This window comes from Heliangelus exortis, chromosome 7, assembly GCF_036169615.1.
Source record: "Heliangelus exortis chromosome 7, bHelExo1.hap1, whole genome shotgun sequence".
Lineage (NCBI taxonomy): Eukaryota > Metazoa > Chordata > Aves > Apodiformes > Trochilidae > Heliangelus > Heliangelus exortis.
Window position 1 is genome coordinate 11,879,144 of NC_092428.1, and position 26,133 is coordinate 11,905,276.

General features: G+C 44.0%; 1 protein-coding gene across 2 annotated transcripts; it reads right to left on the reverse strand.

The window, feature by feature from the left end:
• Positions 1-837: 837 nt before the first annotated feature.
• On the reverse strand, positions 838-25,388 carry LOC139798344 (broad substrate specificity ATP-binding cassette transporter ABCG2-like). Of its 2 annotated transcripts, none has more exons than XM_071748836.1 (16): positions 25,185-25,388; positions 17,539-17,819; positions 16,918-16,977; positions 15,598-15,712; positions 13,134-13,286; positions 12,219-12,376; positions 11,029-11,180; positions 9,665-9,781; positions 8,569-8,834; positions 7,963-8,045; positions 7,482-7,571; positions 6,106-6,230; positions 5,601-5,755; positions 4,224-4,313; positions 2,925-3,037; positions 838-1,174 (listed from the first exon to the last, which is right to left on the reverse strand). In XM_071748836.1, exons 2-16 carry the CDS (start codon positions 17,817-17,819, stop codon positions 1,027-1,029), a joined length of 2,106 nt encoding a protein of 701 aa, XP_071604937.1. In that variant the 5' UTR covers positions 25,185-25,388; the 3' UTR covers positions 838-1,026. The 2 variants fall into 2 exon arrangements, with proteins under 2 accessions (XP_071604937.1, XP_071604938.1); XM_071748837.1 differs by lacking the exon at positions 25,185-25,388 and adding an exon at positions 20,200-20,791.
• Positions 25,389-26,133: the final 745 nt, after the last annotated feature.

Sequence of the window (26,133 nt, forward strand, 5' to 3'; positions counted from 1 at the left end):
CTCACAGAAACTTGTATTTGAAGCCTTGTATTTGAGGATGCTTTCCTTTGGCTTAGCTGTTCCACTTGCACCTGAGAGTCTTAGTGCAGCTTAAAAGCAGCTCTGCTTTCACTAATGATGTGGTAAGGAGACAGCTGCTAGCACACTTCAGTCTTTTTTGGTGACTGTGATAAGCATTGCTGTAGTTGCCACAGCACTATCTACATAGGTTTTTTCAGTCCATAGTTTAAGTAGCACTATATAGAGATGGTGCAGCTAAGCATTAAGTCTGTTAAAAAGATCTGCCATTGCTAACAAACTTTTTTTTTTTTTTTTAAGTAATTTTCTCCCTCTTAAGTAGTATTTTTTGCTGTCAGGTTTCTTCTTGGGGAAGGCCGTTTGCTCAGTTTGGGGTTGTTTTTTTTCAACAGAACAGTATATATTTCTCACTCTTAGATGAGATGTCTCACACCACTGCTGTTTAGTTTTTGATCAAGCAAAAGTAGTTCCTGCAAGTAGCTTCCACTAAGAAACTACTAGAAATATAATTGTTCTTGCTTGGCAAGGAGAGCTGAACTGAGCCCTGTACTGCCTTAAAACTCAAATGCACCCCTAACACACTGTGAATGGTCTCTGGCTCTTCTCAGGTATGACACACACTAACCAGGGGCAATGTTATCAATGCATAAACCACCTCATGCCATCTGAGGTGGACAAGTCCACCTGTTCAGTGGAAAACATTTCCCTTTGAGCATTTCCTGTATAAGTTGGCCACAGCAAAATAATGCTTTACAGTATACATTTTGATGTGTACCTCAGGAATTATGAGTATGATATTATCTTACAAAAAAATTACACTTATTCAATGTACACTAATGCATTTTTTCTTAAAAGCATACAATCATGTGGAGATCATGTTCTAGAAACAAGGGTATAGGGTTCCCATCTGAAGTCCAGTAAGGTCACTTGAAATCCTTTGGCAGTCTCCAGTAAGCCCTAACAAGCTCTGCAGACCAGAGAAGCTGCAGAGCAGGCAACACGAGAGTCTTAGGTGAACTTTCTCATGAACCGGAGTTTTGCATAGGCAATAATAAGGAAGATAACAGTCATGCAGAACAGAGCCACTATGTTTTCCCACATTTCCCAGTTGGTAGGTGCAATTCCTTGGCTGCACAGGTATGCTTCACCAGAACACCTGCAGAAAAACAAGGGGAAGAAGTTGGTATTATTATACAGTGCAAGTCTTCAAGTAGTTACTTTTATTGCTGTTCCACAAAGACTCTTCTACCCTCAGCTCCACAAAAGAGGTGACAGAAATAGAATAATTTCATAAACTATCACAAAAAATCTTAAGAAACAAATAGACATCTCTGGTTCTCATAATTTTTCAGTAGTATCCTAATTGTTGTTTGTACATGCCCAGCAATTTGTAAGTAAACCTCAGAACCATATTAAACTGTGATAAGTACAAAAGCATTGGTTTCACCCGGCAACCCACAGCAGGGGCTTGGGATTCAAAAGCTGTGGAAACAGTACTCTAGCACTGTTCCCTGCAATAACCTCAGTTTGCCAGCCCTCCAGCATGGACCATGAAATACTTGCACTGCTGCAACTTTAGGTATTGATAGTCAGGAGTATTTCAAATGGGGCCATAGCACTGTGTCACAGCTTAGCAGTTTGGGCAGACCACAAACCTAAGGGCAGAATTCCTAAGGGCAGACTCCTTCAGATGCTTTCTGTGGGCTGTGACAGGGGTGACAAGGGCCGGTTCGGAGCCAGGAGGGAGGTGTTGCTGGCAGTGGGAGTGGTGGCAGTGGGGGCAGTTTCCCCACATAAATATGGAACATTGCACCACCCCTGGAACACAGAGGCACAGTGATAACCAAAACAAGTAACACCAACCATCACCGAGGCCTCCAAACTCTGGCAAGTCAACTTCACCACAGGAAGGAGCAGAATCATTTTGTATAGTAAACACATTCATCAAAGAGCCTCCAAACGCCCCAATCAAATTCCCAACTGAACTCATTCCCACAGAAATCACTGTTCTAACAGCACAGAAAAGTAACATGGCTGGGAGATGGGGCACTACAAAACAATACACATAGATGAGTAAATTTAAAAAGGCAGTATATAACAAGTCTTCCACCCATGCCATTTTGAAATCCATTTTTCTTTTTTCAGTTTCCAACTTTCCAATATTTTCAGTTAAACCAAAAATTTAAATTCAAGCCCCACGTTGGGTGCCAATTATTCTGTCACAGCTCAGCAGTTTGGGTGGACCACAAACCTAAGGACAGAGTTCCTCTCTATTTCCCAGCCCACAAAGGGAACATAAAAGGGAAATAAAGACCAGAGACTTTAAGTTGGAAACTGAAAACAATTGGATACAGATTTACTAACACAAGGGAAAGGTATTAACATAAAGGATAAAGTAACAAAGAATACAAATACATTTGTATTCCTCCAAATACATATATATATACAACTCATTCCTCCTTCCTTAGTTCCTCCTTTTCAAATGATGACACACTGGGAATCAGATACCTTGGCTGTATCTGCAGGGAGGTTAATATTTACTTCTCTGAGGGGCAGGCATGTTTCTGATCACAAGTCTATTGCTTCTCAACAAATTTGCAGCTGTCCAGACACTGATAAGTGACCCTGCGTTTGGTTAAGAAAACTGATAAGCCAGGGCTAGGTTATGCAAAACAAAATTTAATTTAGCTCATCTGTCTGTTTTTAGGAGTAAAGTGTCATCCCTACTGCACTTCTGGGTGATGGTGAAGTTTTACTGTATAATTCTAAAATACATTATTTGGGGATGTATTATCGAGAACAGCCTTTGAGTGGTTATTCTGTAAAAAATATAAAACTTTGAAACAGACTTCTATTTCAGCAAGCCATCACCATGAGTGAAGAACCACCATGAGTTAGATACTTACATTTCCCCTGAAACTTCAGGGGGACAGCTGCCTGCATCTCCCACAGATGCTGTAACATTTGGAGTCTTCTCACCACAGAAGTAGAGCTCTCTAAACTCATTCACTTGAAGAGCCTATGGAAAGAGGCAGACATCAGATTTTTTACAGCTAGTGACTTGGGGTGCTAAAACTGAAACAGCTCAAAGGAACTTTGGTTATTAGAAAGCATGTATAACCATTCTTGGAATTGTATGCTTCTATTCCTTTTTATGTTGAAGCTCTTAATCACTGCCTTTCTTTGAAATAGCTCCAAGTTCTACACACAGGATGGCTTGGTGTCTGGGTCTTTGGCCTCAAAGTTACATTTCAGTGATTTAGGCATGGGTTTCTGCCTTGCCAGATACAAGTTCCTGCTCATTCTTTTTCATCTGGGTCAATCTACTGAAAACCACGTGGCTGCCTGCAGACACCCCTGCACCACCACACTGAAGCAGATGTTGCAAGGCAAGAGGGAATGGGTTCCCTTGCACTGGCATCCTGGGCTAAGTGCAGTCTCAGGGGACACTTCCACATTCAGCAACACTGATAAAACACATCAGAGATACCTAAACAGGGGAGGTTTCTCACAGCTCCTCCCTCCCTGATCTTACCTTCCTCTTCGACTACAAGTCACCACTGTCCTGCCCACACCACCCTGCACCAGTTCCATCATTCATTTCAGTCAGTTTAGCTCCAAGGGAGGGAATTATTCCTCCCAAATACACTTAGCCAGGATAAAGACAGGAGTTACAAGCACAGCTCCCACCTGTGGCCACCTGCTATATCTAGTTCCTGTGTTTCAAGCAGTCACACCCTTAGCTTTCTGGTATCATGGGGCCCTGCAATTCAGAAATGGCAGGGAAACCCCACTGAAGACTGAGAGACTCAAGCATTATTATAAGCCCTTTAACTATTTGGACAGTCATTAAACTCAGACTGGCCACCCAAACAGCAGCCCCTGGAGATGCCATACAAAATTTGACTTAAATCTAAAACCCAGGAATTAGTGCCTCACTGGACAGCTCACTCTGCTGCTGACCAATAACACTGATTTTGTGGCACAAAGGATTTGTTCAGTCTCTGAGACTTCCACTTCTCAGAGACATTAACTTTTGCTTCCTTTATTGTGGTTGGATGGTTTGTTCTTCTTTTACCATGCTCATGCAAGGAAAGAAACCAGATCTGACTTTTAGGAGAACTTCATTTGTACTCAAAACCTATTCAGCAAGCAGCCATGTGCCTACATTACTCAACAGGAGATCAGTGGCACTTTCTACTCACAGTGAGGCCATATCTGGGGATGCTGAAGTACTTGAGCCAGTTCAGCCATACCATCACTGAAGGGAGGTTTACTAAGAGGCCTGAAAAGATCTGAAATAGAACAGAAGAGACTAATGAGTCACAACTCTGTTCATTGCAAACAGTGACATTCCTGAACACGTGTAGTGTGTAGCTACTCAGCAGAGGTGCACTGGGAAAGATGGACCTACTGGGGTTACATCTCTGCCTACAGGCATGAGGTTCAAACCTTGCAGCACACCCAAGTGCTCCAGCTGAACCTCTTTCAAAGAGGCTAGAGAGGTTTCTACATACACATATGAGATAAGAAGCATGGATGCTAACATCTTACCCTGGAGGACTGTGTCCTGCAGTAATGTTAGACAGAGGCTAAACAAGGATGACCGGGAGATTAGGAAGTAAAATAAAAAAGAGGGAAACTATGGGCCAGCCTTAAGGGCTGTTTCAGCTTTCTCCTCTGACCTACATGTTTTACTTGTGCTCTCCTCTGCCTGGGACAGTTTCCTTTTTTACTTCTTAGCACAATTGGACTTTATAGCTAAATGTGGCTCCTCAGACTGTGCTTCATCACATGGCTTAACACGATGTACAGCAGCTGCTCTTTGCTGGGCATGCTGACTTCTCACTCACAGCAAATATTTGAAGTGCTATATTATCACTTAGATTATTGCAAAAGGAGGTTAAGTTGCAAGCTGAAGAATAAGGGATGTGCTGGGGGCTCAGATTATGCATGCAGACAGATACCTGGAAACACCTTACAGAGTCAAACTTTTTCACTATTAGCATTCTCTCTTTGAAATAGAAGTCACATCTCTCATCTATATGTAGTCAAAATTCCTTTCTCTCACACTTGATGTCTTTCTTAGAAGTCCCTAAAGAAAAGTATTGAAGTAATTCCTGGAATCCAAGTGCAATACTGAACTAAAATAAAGACAGGGTATACTCCTGCTAATCCCAATGAGCAACAAAAAATAATGTTATAAATTCAATTGATCTAGAATTTATTTCAAGATATTTTTTTTCCTTTTAAATGATCTAGTTGATCTCTTGGATTTCTAATACTGGAAGTGCAAGAATTTTTTAAAATCAGGTTTTTTAAGGACAATTGGAAAAACCCCACACTTCTGGGGGGCACACTGTAAATCACTGGTTGAATGACACCTGCAGAACTGCACCTGGTTTACAAGTTGGCAGAAGTACATCTTCGACTGTAGAGACAGTAAGACCACAGGCATGGGGCTGACCTATTGGACTGTGTATTCTCAGCCTGCTTAGGTCAAGCTCAAGCCAGCCCTCCCAGCTTGTTTCAGCTGCTCTCTCACCTCCACCTGAGGAGCAGAGACACCATTAGATACTTACAAGCATTAGGACAAAACAAATAGTGATGAGCAGATTGGCCACAGCCACCACATCCATGCCAGCACTGATAGCCAGAGACATGGCCGTGGCAGTGTAGGACACCAACACCAGGCTTAGCATGTAGATGAAGAACCGGGCTGCAACAGCTTGATATCCTGACAAAAAACAGAAAGGAAAGAGTCCAATAGACAACCATGCCATGAATCCCAGAGAGGTACTCCTAGACAAGTCAGGAAACATGGGAAGAAAGACTAAATCTGGAGCTGACAGGAACTATGCTGCTCCAAAGACCCAAAGAGCATTCCCAAAAGATGTGGTCAAGTAGGTCCCTGTCTTAGATTGCTGGTGTCTTGCCCCAGAGTCCTCCGGTGTTATGGTGCCAAGCACTTAAATCTGTTTCATTTCAACTGGTTTCATTTTATAGATATAGGAATTAAACTCTAGCTAAATCAGAAATCAAATGTGTTGGAAGATGACAGGTTCAAGCAAAGCACCAATTCTTTACCAATCATCCAGTAACTGATGCATGAGAATATGATGGCTGGAGCAGTTCTCATTGGCAAGAGGTCTCCTATCATCAAGGCCAGGAAGTATGCAGACACCCGGTAATATCCACTGGTGTACTGATGGCTGCAAGGACAGGAAGGAAGGGAGTTATACAGGTTTAGAGTTTATCTGGGAAGCAGGCTCAGTATTCCTCTGGTTTACCTGATTTGATTTCTGTTCATTCTACAACTGACTCCTCTGTACACATGTTGCTTACATTATCTATGCTATCACTTCCAACTCTGTAAAGTTAGGGTTGCACAGGGCCTGCAGTCACACTGGGATACCCCTGAGGAAAGCCAATGAAAAGCTATGTCACTGCTAAGTAGCATCCTGGGAAAAGGCTCCTAATTCTCTTTTCAGAGATCTTTTCACATCCTTAACACAAGAGCATAGGACAGTATTAGACTGTTATTAACTGGAGGAAAATTTCATCCAGAGATAACTCATACAGTTGTATCCAGGGGACAAGGAATGGTACTCAACAATGGGAAAACACCTTTAGGATATCAACTCACCTCCAGTTCACAGGACAAATAAATGTCATAATAATTGTTTTGCTGTTTAATGAAGCTCATGAAAAGATGCTTAAGTTGGTGAGCTGCAAAAATCCCCTTTGACACAGCTGGTAAGCTGAAGTGGTAAACGTAGCAGGCTGGCAAAAAATGTCAGTGTGGAAGAGATTCACTCCTAAGCAGCTGTTAGGGGCAATCTCAAATTTCTTCTTGACTGCATAGTATCTGTCCTTACCCTTTCATCTCGTGAGCTGAAAGCTATTCCAAACTACATTTTCAACATATGTACTTGTGTGTATATAACATATACACACATTTACATACATATACACATATACAAGCACATATACATATATAGAGAGGAAATGAGATGCACTTGATTACTAGGGAGTTCTTGTAAGCCAGCCAGCAGCCCTGTTCACCTGAGCATCCCTTGCAAAGCTTTCCAAGGACTCTCCCTTCATCTCTGCAGTCTTATTACTTCAGCACCATTGCAAGACAGTGTTTCAACCCTGTCAGCAAGAGGACAGGCAGGGTTCACAGTCTGCATGATTCACATGCAGACTTCAAAACCAGCTGTTACCGAAAGTGGGTAGGAAAATCACTTCTCAATAAACTGTGAGAGGGCAAGCAAGTAAAAGCATTTTACTTCTCCCCTTCCTCCCTCACACCTCCTAGCATTTCAACTCTACAGACCAATTTAGCATAACTCTTGCAATCTGATGTTGCAAAGAAGCAAGCAAGTCTTTGGTTTAGCTTGGAACATAGTTTCCCTGAGTCACTGCAGGGTAACAGGCTGTCTAAGTGCATCACTACTTACACAAATAGTTTCTTGTCTCTAATAAAAAGTTCAATTGCAGAGACACTGGAGAAACATTGGTTTGTCGTGACAAAAAACAAGGATCCAACCCTAGAAGGCAAAACAGAGCCAAAAGTGAGGGGAAAAGTGAGGAAACAGCACAGATCAACACAAGCAGCCAGTGACACCATTATAACATCAAGTCAGTGCTTTTTTGTCTCTGTGCACAGAAGGGATATATATAATTGTGCTGCTGTAGATGTTAACTGTAAAATCAGGTTTATTCCTTTGTCCTCCCTTTCACATCTCCTTTGTACATACATGCAAGTCTGACAGAACTGCTGTTCCCTTTAGGACCTCCAGCAATACCATGCTGCAGTGCATTGAGGCTTGTGAACCCAACCTTCCTCTGTGCTCCAAGTGGATCCCAAAGCCCTCCCTGTGGCTGAAACGTGTCTGCTACAGATGGAAAAATGAGCAAAGCCATGGCTTTCCAACTTACCTATTCTGAATGCCACTTTGATCAGATTTTACACCAAAAAAGATAGCACCCACAACCAAGGCTAGAATTACGGTCACTGCAATCTAGAAGTGGAAAGAAGAAAGGGAAAATGAATTCTTTTAGATGACCAGAACAAACTTACCATTATTGAGGCATATGCAGGGTTTAAGGCTCACACCCTTCTAAAATTTTGCTGTTGTGAGTCAATGTCAACTTATGACATGCACAGTTAAAAAGCCTCATGGCATATTTTCTGAGTTTATCCTCTTCACTCTCATATTTTTGGCTGGGAAAGGTTAGTAGAAGCACACTCAAAGAATAACCCAGCTTAAAAATCCAAGTGGGGCACAAAGTTTATGTCACCCTAGAAGCTCCCCATGAAGCACAGAATGGGCTATTTCACACCACTCCACACTCCTTGTTGCTTAAGTAAAATGGGGATTTTTTTTCAAAGGCAACAAAGCTGTGCATCTTGCTCCACTTAAGTGGCAGTGGCACATGACTTTCCTGTTTCCCTAAATGCCTTTGAAATCAAAAGCCTGCCCTGCAAACTCCAGACTGCAGGACTGAGAAGAGATGTAACTTGAGACTTTGAGCAGTAGTTACTTGTGCAATGGAGGCCTGTGGGTTCCCAATGAGGTTTTTCAAGGAACGCTTGGAGAGCCAGTACAGCTGGGTGAAGAATCCATTTGCATAGGTAATCTCATGTCCCTGCTTGGATGCTCTCTCTCTGCTTCCCTGTCCAAGCTCCACTTTTGCCAGTGCTTCCTTTGTGCTCTGATACAGGCTGGAGTTGAGGTATTTCTGGTGCAGCACATCTACCACACTGCTGTCTGTGTTATCTTCTGACACTCCATTTTCACTGCTCACTTCTAGGTAAGAAAGACAAGATAAGGCTTCAAATTCCCCTCTTCCAATGTGCCTCATCAACATGCTCAATCACTTTAGAGGCTTAATTAAAAGAAAAAACGCAGAGATGCCCAGAGAATTTGAATTGTTCAAGCCTTATCTCTGAGCTCAGGAGGCTAGATTAAGTAAAAGGGTTTCCCTACAGTTTCAGTTGAATCTAACCAAGCTGTCTGTTCTTTGTGGCAGAGAAGCGGCCACATTCTCATAATGAGGCACCAGAAAACCCTTGTTTCACTGAATTTTTGGGAACTCAATGTCTACTCATACATTTGCCCATCCCCAAAAAGCACCATTACAAAAACTGCTCCCTTATAATCTTTCAGACATGGATATGATGCAGCATCCCCCCCCCCCACATGTATTCCTCAACATTTAACTCATTATATTGCTACTGAGTTTTCTCTCTAATTTAGTTTTAGTCTTTCTTGCTGCTCTGGAAATCCATTCCTCCTTAGCCTATCTACCCTGACTTCTCTGCAGCAGCCACTTGTGTGACTGAAAACTTCTGATTTCTGTCAGCTGTCTCTTGAGACTAAGCAGTTCCAATTTTTCAGTCTTTCCCACATAAATTCTGCAAATTACTGGTATTTATCACTGCTGTCCTTTATTTACTTTTAAAAGTTTTCTGAACTCTTTAAAGAAGCCCAGAGCAAAGAGTACCTATTAGTAGGGGAAAAAAAAGATAATAAACTGCCCTTAGACTGGAAGAAACCCAGAGAATAAAAGCTTGCTATCAACATGTACAGATTTCCTTCTACACTAAGAAAGACTGGATTTCTCCTTCACGATTTACCCTTTCCTGTGCTAATCGGTCTGTGATCTTCTTTGCTTGCTGCCACAGCAGTTGAATCACCATTTATGACATCAAGGAAAAAGTCAGCTGGATTGTTGAAGGGTTCACATTCATATCCTTTAGGAAAAAAACAAAAAACAAAAAAACAAGCCACACATGAAACATATTTGTATCACCCAGAGCACAGCTTGGAAGGTCAGGTCTAATACTGTATCCCTCTTCCGCAACTCTGTTACAAAGTGACTTCACTGTTTTCTATGAGCATTAGTTTAGATCAGTAGAATGAACAGGATTTTGGAGATGCTGAATCTAAAGTATCTAATACAGAGCTTTAAAGTTGCTTATTTTCCACTGACTTCAGGTAAAATCTGTCACTTGCTTCTACACAGTTCAGCATGCATCCTTCTTGCCTCCTTCTCAGTGCTGCTCAACCACATTCCACTCTGAAACACATATATTCCTCAGTAGAGGTTGCTGGATGTCTGCTTTGCAGCCTCAGATGCTTGGTCTGTAAGCTCAATTCTTGTTTGTGTTTCTTTGGTCACAAGGAAGAGGAAAGGCTGTCCAAGAGGAGCTGCTTATAATGTGGTCCTAGCTATCAGATGAGGGGTAATGAAACACAAAGATGAAGGATGCTTATTCTATAGAATTCCTGTGAGAAAGGAAGAAAGGTGAGGTACTAAGAGGAGCAGAAGCAGTAAGATTGGTTAAAGCATCTCCCTTAAATCCAGGGAAAACTTGCAATCCAATGTGTCCATGGCTGTCTCTAGATTAGACAGGAATTTCACTCTACATTCTCTGTCCATTAGAGTCAGAAACTCTCACCCTGCTTACATGGAACGGGGGCAGCCACCCCACAGTGCAATTATTCATGTGCACATTACCCACCCCATAGTGCAATTATTATTAATCCAATGCTTAATCACCCCATGATTTTGTCTTCTTAGTTGCCCACCTTCATTCAGACCAGAGCAGATGCTTGGATTATTCCCTACAGATTGCTGCCAACCTGCAGTCTCTGGTTCAAAACCCACCCAGGTCTGCTGCCTAGGCCTGGCAGAACAACATCATCTTGTCTGCTGTGCATCATGCTTCTAAATATCCAAGTGATACTGAGTTTTTGTCCTGATGCAAGGCAAAACAAAGGCAGAAGAGAGACATTCTCCGTGTTGCCTGAGAAATTTGGGGTTTATAATTTTGGGGTTTTTACTGCTTCAGCATAACACTGATCAGACTGTACTGGTACAGCCTCTAGTATTCTAGTGATAAAATAGCACAGGGCTGTTGTCCAGTGCTAGGGAAGAATCTACTCACAGATTAAACTTGTTAGCCAGTTGCCTTTACTCTTGGTACAGAAAACTTACCAATGGAACTAAAGTACTCCAGGGCCTGCTTCGCAGGACCATGGTAGAGCACCTTTCCCAAAGCTAGCAATGTCAGACTGTCAAACAGCTTGAATATGGAATAGCGGGGCTGATGGATAGAAAATACGATGGTTCGCCCTCTTCTGGAGAGCCTGAAACAGAACCGAAACATCTCTCAAATACAACACACTTTGCATTTCAGAAAGGTCATGTTAACCCAAGCAAAAAATAAGCATCCAAATCAAAGACAAATAATTGTCAACTTCTCAAGGTTTCAGTCCAGAAAAGCTGTAGTTCTCCCTTCTCTGTCACTATGCCAGATGCTGTCTGCAAGATCTTTAAGACAGTACTCACCATAACAAGAGACCATAGTTGCAGTCCAGGCAGACAAGGCATGATGTTTTTTGTAGCTAGCAAAAGTTGAGGCCACAGCTGTGTAGAAACCCTCCTTACATTTCTGTACCAGGTTTCAACTTGACTAGAACAGTCCTACTAGAATACCAGGCTTTACATTGCAGACTGTGGATGTCTGTCCAAGTGAGATTTCTCTTAGCTTTTCTGCTAAGGATTTACTCTCTATCAAAGTCAAAACTAATTTCCCTTCATGTTTGTCAGATCCTCATTCAAGTGCTTTAACAATGAAGCCCAAGAGGTATTTTTGACAACCAAAGACCTCTATTGACAAACAGCAGAGCAAAACATCCCCCTGGGCAAAACTAAATATGCTACAAACCCAGGAAGCAGGTTAGGAACCTGTTCACATTAAAGTAGCCTTTTTTGGTTCTCTTTGTACCATAAAGACTGTTCATCTCCAAAACACAGGAGATAAAGATAAGCACTGAAGGAAAATCTGAAGGTGAAGTCTGATGTGAGTTTCAGGCTATTGCCAGAGTGGAGGAAGAACCTTTCTAATGGACACAGATGGAAGGCCAAGAAATTATGATTACAAGGCCTGATCTCCCTGCCCACCCCTCTCTGTGGCAAAGTGAAGCCATCCAAGCTACATATACTTTTTGGGCTCAAACAAATCATTTATTACCACTCTGACTCTTTTTACTTTTTTATTTTTTGCTTTTTTTTTTTTTTTTTAAAAGAGCACTGTAGCTGCTCAGCCATAACAGCATTCCTTTTTTTTTTACTAATGACCTAACAAAAAAACTGCAACAGAGCTCTAAAGAACTGACTCTTACTTCTTTAAGAGGATGAGGACTGCATTGGCTGTGCTGGCATCAAGGCCAGTTGTTGGCTCATCCAGAAAAAGGACTGGTGGCTCTGTGATGAGCTCCATCCCAATGTTGGTTCTCTTCCGTTCCCCTCCAGACACTCCCCGGATCAATTCGGTTCCTACCTACAAGCAGAAGAAGTCAGGTATTTGCAACAAGACCCAGTCAGTGCGTGGTTTGGAGCTCAGAACCACAGCACTCCACATCCAGCAGCTCTTTTCATTTTCAGAGTCCCATTAGTGAACTGCAGAACCAGCAGTAGATGATGGCTCTGACTCTATGTGAGGGCCTGTGCAGCAGTAAGCAGAGACTGATTTTCAGAGGTACCAGGCACCTTATGACTTCAGGGGACAAGGATGACACTGACAAGAAAGATCCAGAATGATGCCATAGCAGTCAGAGGTGGCATTGGTGTTCAGGGATGCCTTTTGTTGGTACCTCTCCTGCTGCTCAAGTAAGAGTGGAGCAAGTAAAGTAAAAGCAAAAAAATGCTGCTGGGATGACCAAGCTTTGCACAAAACTTTTCCATTATAGTCAGCTTTCCATCCTTCACAGCTTTCACCACTGTAAAAACAATTTTCCTGTCTTGTCAGGACAGGAAGTGACTGATCAGCTTTCCAAGGTGCAACAAGTAGGTGACTTTTTCACCTGTGAACTTATACAACATGCTGAACATGGTCCAAAATCTTCCCATTTCCATAAATACTTGCACTCCTATCCAAGCTACCTTATGAGCTGAAGACTGATTCTTGCATGCAGTATAGTTTAGTCAGATTCCTGCTTCTTAGTATAGCTGTATTATGTATGCCATACTGCCTGGAGTCCAGTAGTCCAGTTTCCAGGGGTAATATGATTCCTGATAAAGCTATTCTCACTGCTCACCTTAGCATCAGCCACTTTGCTTAATCCCAGCTCACTGATTATCTGGGTGACTCTTTCTTCCTTCTCTTCAGCACTGATGGAGCTGGGCAGTCGCAGGGCAGCAGAGAAATGCAGGTTCTCCCTCACCGTCATTGTGCCCATGACAACATCATCCTGAAAGCAGTACAAATGGAAAATTGGAAAGTCTCCTTCTCTGCTACCTAACCCGAGTTCCTGTAGTGGCAATTGCTGCAGAAGCTGTTATAGACAGTGGAAACTGGACTAAGGGTCAATCCCTTACATGACATGATATTCAAGGTCACTCAGTAGCAGCCAAGGGGAAAGTAGAGCTCTGTAGGCTCCCATCTTACCCCGAGCACCACCTCAGACTACTTTCAGGCTGAGGACTCCAAGTGCAGTCAGTACCATTTTGTACTGCACGTGCATTTTCCTTACCAGGCAAAGCAGGTAGCTGATTTTGTAAAGTTAACATTCTGCCAGTCCAGCTGAAGCCAATGGCCACTGCTTATGCTCAGCATTCAGGGTAAAGACTCTCAGGGAGTCACCCAAGTCAGCTCTGCTCCCTGTTACAAGCCATATCTTGCTATGGTCCAGAGCATCTGCTGAGTTCAGCTGCCAGGAAGGAGCTCCCAAAGTCTCCTTGCTGGCAGCAGCTCCTCAGAAAAACAGAACTGTTGCTCCAAGATGATCCTGATTTTTCTCATGTCTCAACTATCTTTAACCTCTGGACATAAGACCTTATTCTAAAGGCTGTCCCTTTTAGAACAGCTTCAGCATTCATGTGCATTTTGAGTAAGAACCAAATTTATCTAGATTAGAAAGGTCTGGGCAGCCTACACCAAGCTGTAACAACCATGAGCTAAACAAAGTTGACATCAGGTCCATCCAGACTCCATCCATGCCTCTCCATCACCAGTGTTTTGATATTGAAGCCAATTCTGCATCTCACCATATGATGGGAGAGGGGTTGCAACATTGTGCAACTGCTGAGAAACATTCCTGTTAATCAGACCCCCTTCCAATCCAGTGCCTTTTTGGAAGGTACAGTTCCTGTGCAGATTCCTGCCTGCTTTGGGACTCCTTCTACATCAGATGCAGTTGATGGCCAACATGAAGGGTGTGCCAGTCAACAACATTTGGCATTGGAGTTAACACAGGAAGACTGAACATGTTGCTGTGCTAGAAGTTTGTGATAGATTACTCAGGGTGTAGTGCCAGGATAAACTGGCTTTGCTGCCAGAGCTGTTGAGGGAATTTCCTACCATCACCTCCCTCCCCACACACCCTCAGCCTCTCACCCAAGCTTCCCATTTCCCACTCCTAGATCCACCAATACAACTGTTGGGTCACCATCCTGGAAACTAAACAGTGAATTTAAGCTACCTTAATACCAAACATAAAAAATTGCAGCATGACCCCCTCACTTGCAAGGCATGAGTGGAGAGACCAGCAGCAGTTCTATAGGGATAACACATGACAGAGGTCTGTGTGCTCATCTGCACAAAACAGACCCTATATGTATATCTGTATGTATGTATTTGTGTACATTTAGGCTTTAGGTGTTGTTTGTAGTCTTTGGGACATCTTTATTGATCTAGAAAGTACTGCACAGGTTGGGAGACCATTTAATGCCTCACATTTTGAGGTTAAGTTTGGTTGCCTTGGACATTTGAGAGACAGATGTCTCAAACTGGGATGATTTGCAAGAAATTTCTTATCTGTTCATGAAACACTGAGGATTTGGGGATCTCTGACCTGCAGGATGAAGACTCAGCATCAGTCTTGTGACATGCATCCTCCCTGCAGTGTTCAGAAAAGCTGCCGATTCCAAACCTGCCTGCAGTCAGAAGCCTGGATGATTTCCAGATTTGGCTGCTCAATATGTCTGCCAAGAATACCCTTCTCAGCCACCCCAGGGCTTTGAGGGTCTATTATTGGTCTAAGCCTCCACCCATTTCCACAGATTCATCCAGTTTTTCCTGTCTCCAAGTGAAATGAAGCTCTGTCTCAGCCAGCCAGAATCAAAGGAAGAACATCAGAGATCTATTTACTTCCTAGAATTGTCTGACAGCTCTAAAGTATTTAAAGCTAAAATTGCTTCATAGTTTTATAGCAAGAGATTTTGGGTGTTGTGGGGTTTTTTTCCCTCACTTTTTATGTTTCTCAAACCCTTGTTGGAACTTCAGCACCAAGCCCAAAGGAGAAGCCACAGTAACCCAGTGTCTCAAGCATCCATATGGCTTTAGGAAGACAAACACCTCCTGCTTGACTTGATTGCAAATAACTTAGATCCTCTGACTTCCATACCCCAGAAAAATACAAACTACTGTAACATCTAAGTAATCAAGTTAGACTCTATATGAATCATTGAATATTACCTAATGTAGCAGTTGGTGCTCTGCTCATCTTACCATGCTATTCCCTTATGAGTGCTCCCAAGCCTCCCCTGAAGGCATTTACTCACCTGTACAACATATCCTGAGATGCACTTGAAATTTGGAGGCTGGGGGATGCCATCTATCAACACTTCTCCAGACAGTCCTGCTGGGTCCTTTCTGGCAGCCAGGACATCTAAAAGACTTCAGAAAAACACCAGGGGTTAGGTTTTGGAATAACAGCTGCTTTTGCCTTCAGTTGGATAAGAACTACCAGTCAGTTATAGCCTGCTGATGGCATGCTGCAAACCAAAGGACACAGAAAGGGACTTCCTCTACTTGGAGGACTTCAGCTCTTTGTACAGAAAGCTTGGTGCAGATACAGGCTTTTCCAGTGCAAGGTGTGCCACAGCAGTATTATAGCTTACAGGCTCTCACATTTACAGCAGTCAATCCCCTATAGACATTAATTCAGTCTCCATATTAACAGCTAACCTGAAAAATACAGAGACAAAAACTCCTGCTCTCCAGCCAGGGGACCAAAGATGTAAATGCTTTGATCTCAAAGAAATTAATCCAAATAGGTATAAGCAAGACTGGAGTTGAGCTTAATTCTATAAAGTAATTTTATCATAACACTGGATTCTCCTCAGTGCCAATGCAGAGGCCAGACTGTCTGCTAGCTAAGTAAACACTGTCCTGAATAACAGCTGTGCTTAAAAACATCCTGATTAGTCAGAAGTCTCCTTAGAGAGGAAGATCAAGGATCACCACCTGTGTGAACCCTGGTCTTTTTTGCTGGTCTCTGCCATTCTCAAAGGTAGACTGACAAAGAACTCTCTTACTATGGTTACATAAAAGAGAAAACAGCAGCAGCATGGACTGGAGATAGTCTACATAGTATTTCTCTCTGCTTTCATTCAGGGAACTCAAGCACACCCCCACCACCAGGCCACAGCCAAATGGGAGTGAGGATCCAGAGCACCCTACAGATCAACCTTACACCATATTCCCATCAGTTGTAAGAGAGGGATTTGTCCTAGCATCTTAAAGGAAGTCTTGCTGCAGTGACTTCACTGGGGACAACATCTCTCCCACCCTCAAAGAAGCTTGTCCCTCCTCCCCACCTCATGGCAGGTCTAGGACAGAGCCTACACCTGGGCTCCAGTTACCATTCATCCTGGTATCTGAACTCAGGCCACCACTAAAGGTGTCTGCAGGAATGTGGGCAACCAGTTGGAGTAGGTGAGGCCACTGCAGGCCAAGAGCTCTGATATCATGGGATTTCTCACAAGCATACAAAGATCTGAGCTTGCAGATCCCTTACATGCTCCCCAGCCCCCAGAATACCAAATCTTCTTTGCCTGGTTGACTGTCTAGGTGAAGGAGCAGAAGAAGAAAGTACTCACGAAGACTTCCCACTTCCTGTTGGCCCCAGGATAGCATTCAAGCCTGGCTTCATAATGCCACTGGAAGAAGAAAAGAGTTATTTCCAAATGAAGCTCATAGTAGAGATATGGTTAGAAAAAAATGCCATAGAAAGGAAAACTTAGAGATAAAAAAAAAAAAGACTTCTTATATGTGAAATCAATAAGCATTTTTCCCTTCTTGTCCCAGATTGCAAGTCAGAACAGAACCAGGGCTGGACATGTAAAAATAGCCGTCTACAAAAGACAGAAATCAAGTATCTACCCTGCTAAGCTGAGTCTTGAAAAGAAGAAACAACTGCTCTTTGCTGCTCATTTCCTCCCATTGCAGCCTGATCTACTGCTAAGGGAATCCTCAGATCTTCTGGCAGAAGAGTTCACACAAGTTTGGTCCCAATGTGCTCAGATCAGTAACTGAAACTGCACCAGCTGTGTCCCAGCTAGTTTGCCTAAAAGCAAATCATAAAGTGCTCACACTGAACTTCAGACTGGCAGGAGGGCACTCATCCTTACCAGCTCAGCTGAATCCGAAACATGACATTGAGGTCACCAATTCACAGCAGCAGATAATTCCTACCAGTGTTTACTTAAGCAAGAACTTACTAAACATTATGAAGGATCTTCTTTTCCACAATTTTCTTTTTACATAGGAATCCACTGGACTGCTTAATGGAGTACTGGATGTTATGGAAACTCACAACAGAGCCCCGAGGTGATCGGAAGGACTCTTGAGTTGGAAGAGAACGTTGGAAATTGCCCGGTCCTTCCTCTTCTCCAACAGAAATAATGCTGTTATCAAATGTGCCTGCCATCATGTCCTTGTTACGTAAATCAAGCTCCACTGCATGGAGGTTTTTGATGTCACTGTTTGGAGAAGTTCCCATCTGTTGAGACAACATAAAAACATGCAGGAAAGGAGATGTGAGCAAAAAATTCTGCAGAAAGTGTCTTGGAAAATCCAGGTCACAAACACCACACCAATCCTTACATGTGCCAAGTTTCCAAAAGGATGGACATCCTCACTCCCAGACATCCAGTAGTCCCCAAAGGAATGGAAACCCACAGATTTACAACAATACATATAGCCTTGAAGAATGAAATGTGTGTTCTTGAAGTGATGTTGGCTCATAGAACATTTAATGAAGTATAAACCAAGCCCATCTCTGATGGTCACCATCTCACTCAACACAGTGGGGATTAAAAATGCAGGCTGTTATCACTTAAGCTAAAGACACTCCTCCTTCAGCTCTAACATTCCTGCCTCCCCCCACACCTCCACTAAATAAACCATCAGATGAACTTAAATGAAGAACCACAGGAAAAAAAAATGGTTGTGCTGATCAAAATTGAAAGCCAGTCACTTGTACACTTTGTTTGCTGGTACGTTTGTTTCAGAGATAACACTGTGATTAAAATAGCAGTTACATGTGTTGCTGGTCATGTTTCAGACTCACCAGTATGAAGATACTTGACAGCTACAAGGAGGAAGAGAAATTTGTATTTGTCTGCAGGCACCATTTATTCTGAAGACCAGTCAGAGTTCCCTCTCCCACAGAGAGAGATCTGGGACATCCCACAGCATGGAAAAACATGGTACAAACTGATACATTAGGGAAAATTTAATATGGTTTCTTATTTTAATTGCAGGCAAGGTTATAAAGCATTCTGGTTCAAGCAGATAAGCTGCTTCTGTAACTCAGGATGAGAGCACCTGAAAGAGAGGACATATAAACTACAAAGGGAAGGAACTGTTCTCCCTGTACAAGTGACAGAGCCTACATACCAAGAAATATATCAGTGTGAGTATCACCATTAATGTCAATTCATTTACTACTCACAGCAGCACAGCTCTTTTGGCAAGGGGCTGCTTCCCTTTCTGCTGCTGTAGCTACAAGACACCAAGTTTCGATCCCTTCACTTGTTAAAAAAAAAGAAATGTTTAAAGTTCTTGCTGTGATATCACATGTGAAGAACTTGGAAACCCTGCAGTCCCCAAGTTCTGCAGCCTGTGCAAGCTCTGTGTATAACTTATACTCTGCCTTTTAGCCACGTTCACCCCAAAACTGTAAACCTTCCTGTTCCCTTTTAATGAACTACAGTAATGAAGACATTACTACATGCCCCCTCCAGAAATCAAACACCACAAGTTAGACTAACACAAATTAGTCTAATCATTTACTTCCCTTCTAGCTGCTGGCAGCAATGTTGGAAAGCTAAAAATTTACTGTGATGTTGCAGAAAGCCAAGGCAGCCAGCAGGCTAACAAACAGAGAAAGGAGAGAGAACTGTTCACTAACATACACTGCTGGTTACTTAAGCTTTGTGGGAAGGTGGATGTATCCCACCGAAGGTGGATGTATCCCACCAATCATCCTTTTCCCACCATCTGTAGTTCTTTCCTCCCAGGACTGGGAGTGATAACCGATAGGACAAATAATACCCACCACTGCAGAAGTAGTAAAGTTCTCAGGGAAAGGGTCAGTCACACTTTTAAGAAGCTGGAACTAAAAGAACCAAACTTAAAGAAACAGGAATTGCCCTTTCCTGTCTGCCTCTTCCTATCACTTAAAGCTCAAGAAGCTGTAGAAGTTTTTCCCTGTATAAATAAAATAAAATTGATGGGGAGAAGGAAGGATTGTTCCCCCTGTACTCTAAGGCTGATCACCTCTTGGAAAGCCTCGCTTAAGGGAAACAAGAAAGAATATGCTGGTTACATCAGCAAGAGAAGGCTTATAGCGCTTGAAAGGTTGCACAACAGATCAGAAGATTAAAAAAAAATAATCAGGATGCCAGTGACACCAGGGGCAAAAACCTGGTTAGACCTCTGAACGCTTTACTGTCTTGTAAATCCCACAGCGTCTCTCAATAGGTTCTACAGTTTATTACACCACTAATCCTTTTTACACGGGTTTTTGCAAAGTTATTCATTAGCACTGGCAAGCTGAGCTGCTGCTGTGTGTGGAAAGATGGCAGGGGGATGAGAAAAGCTTAGCAGAGGCTACAGGCTCCAGCTTAGCGGCAGCACCTCACAAGCAACTCAACTCCCCCCGACTCCACCCTCGCCCCACGGGACGGTTCCGCTACTGAGCCGGAGCCGCTCCCCCTCCCTGGCTTTGCTCCCCAAACCGGCAGCCCCGCGCCCGGGCTGAGCCGGGCTGGGCTGGGCTGGCTGCGGGGAGCTCGGCTCCGCTCGGCTCGGCTCGGACACTCCTTGGTTTGGCTTGGCCCGGCCCAGCCCAGCCCAGCCCAGCCCGCGCCACTTACCTCCCGGTACCGCGGCGCTGCTTGCGGTGAATCTGTGGCTCCGGCGCTGCCTCGGCGGTGTCTGCGAGGGGTGAGGGCTGCCGGTTACATAAAGCAGAGGCGGGAAGCGCCCGGAGCTCTCACGCGCATCCCGCTGGGATGCGGGCGAAGGCAGCGGCGGTGTCGGTGGAGTCCTCCTTCGGGCAGCGAGGCACGGACCGGCCTGGACCGCGAAACCCCCGGGAGGTGACCCCCGGGGAGGTGACCCCCGGGACGCCCTCAGGTGCGCGGGCCGCGCTGGGGCAGCCGCTTGCCCCGTCCCGAGGCGTGGGGTGGCGGCGTGGTGGCACCCGGCATGGTGGAACCCCGCATGGTGGAACCCCAGTGCGCCGGGATGGCAAGGGGTGCCCCGCACTGTTACTCGCCCTCCTGGGGCAAGGAGAGGAGGAGTAGGGGGCAATCCCCTTGGAAACCACGGAACGGGGAACAGGCATAGGACACGATGCTCATTATGTTGACGGCAGCCCCTGACCATCCCTGGCACAGTAGGGTACAGATGAAGGGTGAGAGGCAGCACCCAATCCGTCTCTCTTCCACCTTCTGGAAAAGCCATCACACAGAGGATGGTTCCAGTCTAGCTGAGTCAACTGGGAGCAGAGGCAGTGCACTTCTTCAGCTGTTTCCCTGCTGGGTTTAAGGGGTCATGGCAGCCCACTGGGGTTACATATTTTCCATTAGGCTGCCTCTGCATTTCCATGAGATGCAGCTAGGAGAATGTCTGAAAGCAAGATTAGATTTCCTTCACTTTATTGTCAAGGTTTCTCCTCAGTCTCTCAAGCACTTTTGTCTTTATAAATAGCCTTGCTCTGCCCAGACTCCTTGTTGCTGTGAGTGCTGGAAAGGCCTGCTTATAGCTATGATTTATGAACATGTTTATAAATATGAATTATGTAAGTGCAGTCAAGTCACCATATCAACTGTCTTCGCTTTGACTACCATCTGCAGTTCTGTTCAGCATTGCTATTTTTTAACAACACCTCTTGATAGATCAATTTTAGGCTCAGCTAAGCTAAACCATACCTTTAGCTACCCAATCAACCCAGTAATAACCCGTCAAAAGGTTCAGTTGTCTCCTTTCTGACACTTGCCTCCCTCCAGACATGCTGATGCACTCAATGCCATTGACAGAAGACAATAATCTCATGCAGCTGCATTGCTCTACAGGGCTGAGAAGAATCCAGAACGGGTGGCATTATGAGAGAGCCTTAGAGATCTGTCAGAAGAGCAAGTTTTGCCATAGCTAACACCCAAGGATCAGGCTTGCTGAATAAAAATGTGACCTTCAGTCACTCTGTGGGTCAAAAGTGGACTTGAGTTCATGCTTCATTTGTGATTGAACTTCCTTTTTTGAGGAAAATCTGCCTACATTGAAGACTTTTGCCCTAGTGTTTCCACAAGTACACACAACTCTCTGTCTCCAAGTACATTTCAAACCTGGATGCTCACTACCCCTAAACGTGCTGCAGTGACAGCCCTATCATCATGTGCCTGGGACTGTGAGAAAACAAAGTCTCTGTGCTTTTCTGAGTCATGAACTTGCTTGCACAGTGCTGCAGGAGAAGCACTGACAGGAGCAGAGGTAAAGGTTCAGTTTACTCTTGACAGATTTGGTTACTTTCCAGATAGAGGTTATGGATGCCTTCATGTCAGTGATTTCGGGAAACAGCACTGCTGCTTCCATAGTTCATGAAATGGAAAACCACTTCTCTGCCCCCTGTGCCCAAACACATCCCTATAGCACAGAAAGAGACAGACACAAGACATGAGAAACCACATCTGCCAAATACAACATATAGCTGGAAGCTATGGCTTTCAGCAGTCTCCTGGACTCCTTCAAGGTCCTTTTGACACTCAGCCTGTTGTATCCCCTGCCCAGATTGGAGTATTTTTCAATTCCATCATTTTACTAATCCAGCAGATCTAGCTCATACTGTTTCTGAAGTAGATTTCTGCCACTACGGGGGCCAGGAGTGTGGCTTTTTAAAGACAGGTATCAGTAAGAAGTCTGAAGAGAGACTCATGTTAGGCATGGTATTTTTTTCTCTCACTGCACTGGTCAGTAGGTGCCAGCACTGCTTTCTGCTGTAACTCCACAGAGCAGCACTTGCCTTGTAAACTGTCAGTCTCTGCTTCTGATTAAAGGATGTGGTCTTTACAGAACGACAACAAGAGCATTAGCTCAGCATAAAGCTTCAGCAAGCACCCAAGTACAAAACCCTTTTTCCAAGTGACATTAAACAAATAATGCTATAGGCCTTGCCTTGGTAGAGTGGGGTAGCAAGGCAAAAGCAACCTGGATCACTTTTCAGATACCATGCAAATTTTAGCACAGGTTTGGGATCTTTACTCTTGCTCCTGAGCCCTACTGCCTTGAGCCTCTGATCTGTCACTACAGTGTCACTGAGCAGGAGAGACCAGGATACTGTCTTAGGCATGAAGGAAAGGACCTAGCAGAAAGTCAGGCTTTGAGGAATCCTGACAAAAAGCATCAATCTCTTTGGAGCTGATTTTAATATTGCTTCTTTCCTATAGGTTCTGGTCACACTTAGATGTGTTCTGCATGTGCCTCAGCACAGAGTGGATAAGAATTTAATGAGAATTATGAGTCACAATCTCTGGTGGAGGTTTCTTCTTCCCATCTTCCTGCAGCCTGAGCCATAGCATCACAAAAACATCTGTTTCAAGGGGATGCTGAGGGTTCCCCCTAGTCCAGCTTTCCACATGGGCCAACAGTTGCCACCACTTGATCAAGTCAGACATGGCTTCGTCTAGCAGAACCATCAGACTCAAAATTTTCAGATCTGTTTCTCCACTGCTTCCTTTAGGGTGCTGTTTTCATTGCCCTGAGGATCCTGGTTGTTTTAAAATCATGCCTAATGTTGAATTTCATAAAGCTCATAACATATCAAGGAACTGAGCCAGAAACAGAGTGCATAAGAAGTATGTGCAAGAGGAACTGCACACTATTGAGCACTACTGCCTTATCTACTGAATACAGCAAGAAGCAGATCACAGTGCTCTCTGAACAAAAGCAGCTGTGAATTCAATGCAGCAAACAGTAGTATCAGTCATGGTGCATGAGAGAGATTACCTAGCTCTTCTTTTCCAAAGAGCCAGTAAACCATTCTAAAAGGCACAGTTGTGTACACATGTGCTGAATCTGCTGCATCTACATATTCACCACCCTAGGCATAAAAAAAACATCTTCCCTTTTCCATTCAAAATGCTCATCACATCAAAGTTAGTGCTGACTGGCCTCACTTACTTGGTTAAAGTGCTGCTTGCCTTGGGGAAATAGGCTTTTGCAAGACTTGCAGATTAAGTAGAAGAGGTCTGACTTTGTCAAGTTCTGTTAATCATTTATCTGAATTCATAGTAGCACTAAATCCTTAATTTATTAAAGATAAGAAAGGATTCAAGCAAATCTAAGAGTAAAGGGAATAAATATTTAACTGGTGTGCTACACTGAGACATTGTGGTCTTGACTCCGAACTACAACAACAACAGAATTACACACAGGTGCTATCTGGGTAAAGCAAGTAATCAGACAAGGGCATATCTGTACTCTAAAGTACCTTGCACCTGTAAACTACCATTGCAGTTTTTCAGTAGTTAAAAATCTAACACCATAAATATGCTTAGGTGTTTAAAACTCCAATGTGCTGTTGTTTGTAATGTTGCAGAGAACCTAGGGCAGGACAACCATAGGATGTACAGCAAAAATACAGAGAGACACTTCTTTCCCTCACAGTCTAAGTAGGTGAAGAGAGGGAGATAACACAGGTAGAGGGAGCAGAAACAGTGAGGTCTGATGAGAAAGCTGGGATAGAGAGCTAGACCAGGGATACACCTTAGCCACACCATATAGCAGTTACTAGGGATGTAAGCTTTGAGAGCCTGCTGAAAGGAAAGGAACCCCTCATGTCCTGTCTAACAAAGCAGATCTGGAAAAACACCAGTCATGACTGCCCCATGTTCTTACACCTTTAGGACAAAGGTTGGGACTTCAGACTAAGAAGCACCACCAAGCTAAGATGGGCAGCAACACAAGTTACCCAGTGCTCCCACACTCAGCCCAAGGTCCTCACGTACAGTTTGTATTTCTATTTGCAAGTCAGGAATGGGAGGGAATTCCATCCTTCTGCTTCCCTTTTCAGGGCCTGAGTGCCCACAGGATGGTAACAGAATTAAAGTGTGTTTTATCTGTCCCAACTCAGCTGCCTCCCTAAACACGAATGTTGACATATCCAATGTCATGTAGACATTTTACCTCCTTCTGCAGGAGCAAAGTCCAGGCTGCCTCACCAACCATTCTACAAATCGTTTAACTTTTTCCACTTCAAAGGCTTGAGCTGCTGCCATTAGTATTTTCCCTGAACAGATTCAGACTATTTTTGCAGAAGGTGCTGTACACCCTGTTGCAGATTGTTCTTCTCCAAGAGGACACTGCACAACATCAGACAGCAATGACAGCAAATAGTTTGTATTCTGAAGGAGAGGTGGGAAAGTAGTTCCATCTCACCTGTAACTTCCTCCTCCCTTCCTCACTAGGTCCCTAACAAGTACTGTGTGTGCTTGACAGAGAGCCACCATGCTACGTCCTTCCAACACAGGGCAGAGCATCACATTAGGTGGAAGAAGAAGACAAGGTGCAAAGGTTCAGAAATCTCAGCTGTCCCCTACTTTGATGTAGTTTGTGGGAAAATCACCTTCACCAATAGGGAAACTGAGGCAGAAAGACAGGGAATCATGAGGTAGAGAGTGTTATTAAAAAGAACACAGAGCAGCAGGCCAGATTAGATGTTTGACTTAAAGATGAAGGCAGTAACATAGACGAAGGGAAGAACAGAAAGAGGGAAGCACTTAGTTGCACAGCTCACCCAGTAACTCCACAGGAAAAAGCTCCACACTCCTAAGACACTTATGCCAGAGGATTTTATACTCACCTTCCAGCTTGCCCAGCTGGTTGTGCTTCACAAGTCCCAAGCCTGTCAAAACTTAGCTATTCCTTTCAGTAGATCCTCTGCCTGGTATTTGTCTTGCCCAAAGAGTCTCAATTTTTTAAACAGTGCTGCTCTGCTCCTCTCCAGACCTATTTGTTCTGTCCTCATTCAGAAACTGCTGTGTAATCAGAGATGACTGGTGTATGCAAAAGGGGCAGAGGTTGTCCAGAGCTACCCAGGAACCACAGAAGGGCAGCTGGGTGTCCTAGGGCAGCAGACACTTGGCAGTAATTCAGGAGAGCCAAGGGGTAGGGAATCACTACAGAAAAGCTAAGATAGGTGTGAATGGAGAGGAAATGAGAGTCTGGGTGTGGAATACCAGGAGTGTCAGGTGTTGATGGCACTGAGCTTATCTGCTCACCAGAACATTGATACATCTAAAGGTAGCTCCTCCAGATGTCTGGAGGGCAAGGACAGTGAATAAATTTTAATGACTCACAGACAACTGGAGAGGATAAGAAACTGAATAACATAATCTGGCCCTGTTCTGAATGCCTACATTGCCCACTTCTGCACTGATCTCCATCCAACTGAGCCTTATCTCCCACCCCACTCTCAGCATCTCCTCAGCAACTCAGCCCTTACCAAGGCCACTCATGTCTCACACGGGAGCCAAAGGGCCCTTTAGCCAAAGCATGGCCCACAGACCTCTCTCTTCCATGGAAGCACCAGGGCCCCTCAGGTCTGTTCACCAGCTTGGGCCATTCCTGTAAGAAGCCCTTCCTTCCCCTCCCTAGTGCAAGAAACAAGGAAGCATGCAGCATAGTCCCTGAGGTTTTCCTTCCTGAGAGCCCTCTTTCACAAAGCCTGTCAAACCTTACATGGCAAAATCAGAGCTGGAAAGGCCTTTAACAAAGCATGTTCAGCATGGCATGGAGGAGGTGGTCAAGGT